Below are 5,472 nucleotides of genomic sequence, written 5' to 3'. Positions count from 1 at the left end.
GGGGAGTACTTGAAGCTATCAGCGTGAGATTTCTTAGCACGGATGAAAAGCCCTTATAATCCAGACCCACTTCTGTATCTCAGCAGCTTGTAGTAAAAAGGGATTTTCTCACATCTTTCATACATTGTAGATGAAGAGCTCCCTCTAGTGGTTAACGTTAGAGTGCTCACATATCTGCTCTGACTGTTATCTCTTAACAGACAGTGAGGATCCCTAGGGCAGGGCCGGCTCCAGGGTTTTTGCCGCCCCAAGCAGGCAAAAATTAAAAAAAAAAAAAAAGGCCACGATCGTGATCGCGATCCGCGGCGGCAATTCGGCGGGAGGTCCTTTGCTCCGAGTGGGAGTGAGGGACCCTCCGCCGAATTGCCGCAGAATAGCTGGACGTGCCGCCCCTCTCTGGAGTGGCCGCCCCAAGCACCTGCTTGGTAAGCTGGTGCCTGGAGCCGGCCCTGCCCTGGGGGTATGGTAGGGGAGAGAGACCAAGAAGAGCTGTTTCCTTGCAGTTCTGGGGAGGAACTGAAATACAAACACAAGAGACTCTCACCTGCTCTGGGGCTGCTTTACAAACTCAGAGCAGGGTCATGGAAAAGTCTGTGAAACCTCGGAACAACCCTGGGCCGGTTAATGGGTTGACGGTGAAATCACTGCAGACTCAGGGTGTCCAGACAAAACCAGCTGGAGCCCAGTGGCTGGGGCTCAGATTCACGTTCAGAGTTTGGGAGTTCACTTGACACCGAACCGCGAAGGAAAAGGTGGAAGAACCTGACGCCACCAGCACCAGACCCAGCAAACTCCTGACTCCCTGCACAGGGACGCAGTGAGCGTCACACAGTCAAGTCTCTGGTATCGACAGACGATGTCACAGCCAGTGCCAAATTCTGCAGCCAGCACAGCTGAGAGCTCAGACCTTGGCCAGAGAGGATGCGATTTGCTCGGGGGATGTTTCTGTCTCACTTCCCCATGTGGGTGTATCACTGTGAGACACTCCCCCGCTGCTATACCACACAGCACAGTAATAATCAGCCTCGTCCTCTGCCTGGACATTGGTGATGGTCAAATACCAAACGTTGCTGGAGCTCTCCTTGGACCCTGAGAATCGGTCAGGGACCCCAGAGCCCCTGCTCATGCTGTTATAGTAATAGAGCAGGTATCGCGGAGGGCTGCCAGGCGTCTGTTGCAGCCAGTTCTGGGGATAGCTCTGCACAGTGACCCCACTGCTCATGGAACAGGAGATTTTGACGGTCTGTCCAGGGGATGCGGTCATGGAGGGCGGCTGAGTCAGGACAGGCTGGGCGCTGGAGGCTGGGGATACAACGGTAACAGGTGTTAGCGCTCAGGGAGACCGGATCCTGGTACCTCACCTTGCAGGGGACTGAACAGGATTCTTTTAATCCTCTCCCTCCCCCCCTATTCTCACCTGTGCACCACGTCCCCAGCAGGACGATGAGGGGAGCCCAGAGCATGGTGAGGTGATTTCAGTCTCCCGCAAGAAACAAAGGTGGTCACACTGAGAATGCCTGGCAGTATCTGCCCCTTGTACTGACCCTGCTAAATAAGCAGTATGCAAGCTCCACCCCTTATGCTAATCGCCTCTCCTCTGAGCGGCCATGTGACCACCCAGAGCTGGCCCCATGGGAGGAGACACTGAGTTTTAGTGACAAGCTCCTGGCTTATAAAGGCGGACCCCACAGCTGGCCCAGCCGTGTAGTAGAAGACTCATGCAGAGATATCTTAATGAGCCACATAATCATGTAGCTCTTTTCTTAATTAGCCCCACAGCTCTGATGATGCTTTAGATACCATTAGCACCCTGATGTACTCTTGTCACATGGTGTGTGACCCAAAGAACATAGCAGAACTGAGCTAGGCTGATGCACAGGGAAAACCCAGGGAGAGGCACCCATAATGGAGATTCACTTGTCACAATACCTAGACTCCCAGTCGCCCCACAGAGGATATATTGCCCCAGAGAGTCAAAAGAAAAACCTCAAGGATCCCAGACTGTCACATCGGTGACACTAAGGAGGCAGAGAAAAGCAGGAGAAATAGCACAGAGAAGCACTCTACTGTACAGAAACACAAATAATTATCAACCCATAAACTTCTACAGAGAAACCTGTTCGTTCAGTGCATTTATCCCCTTTTTCTCTTCAGAAATCATCCACACAATTGTGGTTCTGATTTGTGTAACAAACACATTCTGTGACTGTGTCGCATCCCACAGGTCGCTCCTGAACGATGGGCTTTGCCTATCCCTTATTTGATTTGTTGTCTGTCTGGTCACCTGGTTTTACTTCTGCTCTTTGACGGAATGGCTGGACATTTAATAACTAGGAGGGGAGAAATCAAAGAGTTCAACACAACTCTGCGCACACTTGTAACCTGGACCATCGTGCCAATGCATTCGCAGGAGTGTTTGCGCCGTTTCTTTCTTTCAAGCCCCCGTCCCTCTCTCCCTCCCCACTAGAGATGTTCATGGAGAAGAAATTGAAAGGCGAATGAATCCCATCCAAGCGCATAGATGGGGTTTGAGCCCAATGGAAAGTTAATGAACATTGAAATGCAACATTTGCCCATTGCTCCCAGAAACAATGTATGGAGCAGGGCATCACACACCGCACCAGCAGTGCTCTAGGGCCCACGGGGGTCAATGGGCGGGTTTCTATTGACGTCAGTGGGCGCTGGGTCAGGGCCGAGGAGAGCTCTACGGTGTCATGACCTCTTGGATTTAGTAGGGAGTACAAATGCTGAAGCCCAACATGGGCCACAATCTAAATCCCCCCAAATCGATGTGAGAGAGAGAGGAGGGGGCGAGGCACGGTCTCCATCCGTTCTGGTTCAGGCCCTGGGATGCTCCCCGCACACAAAGATCCTTTTCGGGCTCAAATGACTTTTATTTAGATGAGGGGAAATGATAAAACGAGGATGAGAAGCACGAAGCGTCTCCTGGGAGAGCGGCCATCATGACTAGGGCTGCGATTCTGTACAGAGGTCACGGATTCCGTGACTTTCCGCGACCTCCGTGACTTTCGCAGCTGCAATGGCTGGTGTGGCTGATCCCAGGGCCACCAGAGCAGCCACCCTCGGGACCGGCTGCTCCGACGCCTCATGGCCAGCCACACCGAGGGCTGCTGGAGCGGCCCCACGGCCAGCCTACCGGCCATTGCTCAGGCAGTCCCGGGGTGGCTGGCCCTGGGGAGCGCCCGAGCAGTGGTCCTGGGGCTGCCCTGGGCCCAGCTGCACCAGCCACAGCTCGTGCGGCTGGCCCAGAGGGACAAATCCCTCTTGTCAGTCCTGGGGCGGCTGGCCCCGAGCAGCGCCCGAGCAGCAGTCCCAGGAGTGGCCCCGGGGAGCACCCAAGCAGCGGTCCTTGGGGCCTCGGAGCAGGGGAGTCTGGGGGCAACCAGCCCCCATGGCCAGTGCAGGGGCTAGCCGTTGGCCCCCGGTCCCCCACAACAGCAGTGTCCTGTGGCCCCCCAGAGCAGCAGCGCCCGGGGCCCCAGGAGCTGCTAAGTTTTGGTCAGAGGTATTTATATAGTAAAAGTCATGGCCCGGTCATGGGCCATGAATTTTTCTTTATTGCCCATGACCGGTCCGTGACTTTTACTAAAAATACCCATGACTAAATCTTAGCCTCAATGAGCTGCCCCACAGTGCCCAGCACAGAGACGCCTGGCGTTTAGAGAGCCAGTGCGCAGAACAGTGAATGGGAAGGGGTCTCTCGCAGGGACTGATTCCACTGATTGCTCTAGGAACCCATGGAGGGGGTAAGGTGGTTTCTATGGTTTCAAAGGCTGTGTCTAATGTTACCAGGGAATTGCCTGCTTCATTCCACGGCCGTACCACAGCAGGTGGGAGATCAGAGAAAGAACACGAACCAAGCAGCAGACAGGGCACAATTAGTCCCTGTCAGGACTCAACAAGAATAAACCTGAGCTGCCTTTGATCTGTGAATTACCCGCCCTACTCCAAAGAGAAGTTTGGTAAACAACTGGTGGAGAGAGATGAAAGCTGGTTTCCATGGGGATAAAATCTAGACAGGCGTGGGAAGATTTGGGGGCTCGTTAAAAATGCAACCTCCACCCCCCATCCTCTGACAGATGCCATATGCCACGCAGGAATGAGGAGCACCCTCACTTCTAGAAGCTCCTTGCCCTCGACGGTTGTTTGTGTCTCACTCCCCCATCTGGTTGTGTCACCATAGTCTTCAGTGCTGTTCCCTGAGCAGGTGAGTAGAGCGTTTTGCTCTGGAGACACTGAAGGCGGCTGAGTCAGCACGTACTGGGTGAGAGAACCTGAGACAGGAGGAGAAAACACTGGGTAAAACGGACTCAACATTGACTTTATCCCCAGTTAACATGATCTGCAGGGAGCCAGGGGAAAAACCAGAGCACCAGAGCAGTAAGTGAGCAGCATGAGGAGCAGAGGGGCCCAGGCCATGGTGGGGAATCCAGACGAGCTCGGCTTCCTGAGGCAAACGGGTCTGTGGCTGGGACCCTCCGATTCTCTCTTAAACCCCCAGAGCTGGAGAACGGCCCCTTCATGCTCTCTCCCGGGGGAAGTGAATGGGCAGTGTGTGGAGCAGCACCCCCCACTGATAGCAAGGGGTGGCTGAAATGTCTAAGGAGGAGCAATCAGTGTCTCATCGATTGCAGGCAGGAACCAAACTGTGCAGCCAGGGGAGGTTTTTGTCTCAGTTCCCCATCTGGCTGGATCACTGTGATTCACACTACTAGTCCACACAGCACAGTAATAGTCAGCCTCATCCTCTGCCTGGACACCGGTGATGGTCAAGGCAGCGTTGTTACCGGATATGGACCCAGAGAACCGGGCAGGGATCCCGGAGGGTCTGTTATTAGTGTAGTATATAAGCTGTCGAGGAGCAGAGCCTGGTTTCTGCTGGAACCAGCCTGGATAGTTGCTGCTGGTGATGGCTCCAGAGCTCAGACTGCAGGACAGAGTGACAGCCCCTCCTGGGGTCTCCGACATTGAGGGCTCCTGAGTCACCACGGGCTGTGAACTGACCCCTGAAATCAACATTACAAACACACTCAGCACAAGGACTCTGGATCCTCACAGACAAACCTCCTCACCTGCAAGTGTCCTTCATATTTTTGTCACTGAAGCAAACAATTCCCTCACCTGAGCAGTAAGTGAGCAGCGTGAGGAGCAGAGGGGCCCAGGCCATGGTGGGGAATCCAGATGAGCTCGGCTTCCTGAGGCAAACGGGTCTCTGGCTGGGACCCTCCGATTCTCTCTTAAACCCCCAGCGCTGGAGAACGGCCCCTTCATGCAAATCTGCCTGATACTGTTGGCATCTCATATCGAAGCTGAGCCCTGCAGATTGCCTGGGCAGAATCGCTCTCTAAGGTCCCATGTGACAGAAGTAAGAAAGGCCCCTTTTTCTTTATCACTTGCTCAGGGGAAGCCAATGTGATCCCAGTGCGGAGAGCTCCGACTGGGAAATGTGCC

General features: G+C 54.2%; 2 gene segments (V, D, J or C); both read right to left on the bottom strand.

Annotated features, from left to right (window-relative positions):
* Positions 1 to 901: 901 nt before the first annotated feature.
* On the bottom strand, positions 902 to 1,506 carry LOC112124201. The segment is given in 2 exon segments: positions 902 to 1,302; positions 1,418 to 1,506. Coding segments are annotated over 2 exon segments (447 nt in total).
* A 743-nt stretch (positions 1,507 to 2,249) lies between these two features.
* LOC115271426 lies at positions 2,250 to 5,188 on the bottom strand. The segment is given in 4 exon segments: positions 2,250 to 2,330; positions 4,138 to 4,295; positions 4,719 to 5,027; positions 5,143 to 5,188. Coding segments are annotated over 4 exon segments (594 nt in total).
* Between the last annotated feature and the right edge of the window lie 284 nt (positions 5,189 to 5,472).

Source organism: Terrapene carolina, unplaced genomic scaffold (genome assembly GCF_002925995.2).
Source record: "Terrapene carolina triunguis isolate 2854851 unplaced genomic scaffold, T_m_triunguis-2.0 Scaffold12911, whole genome shotgun sequence".
Classification (NCBI taxonomy): Eukaryota; Metazoa; Chordata; order Testudines; family Emydidae; genus Terrapene; species Terrapene triunguis.
The sequence above is the reverse complement of the archived record's forward strand: the minus strand, read 5'-3'. Positions and strand labels throughout refer to the sequence as shown.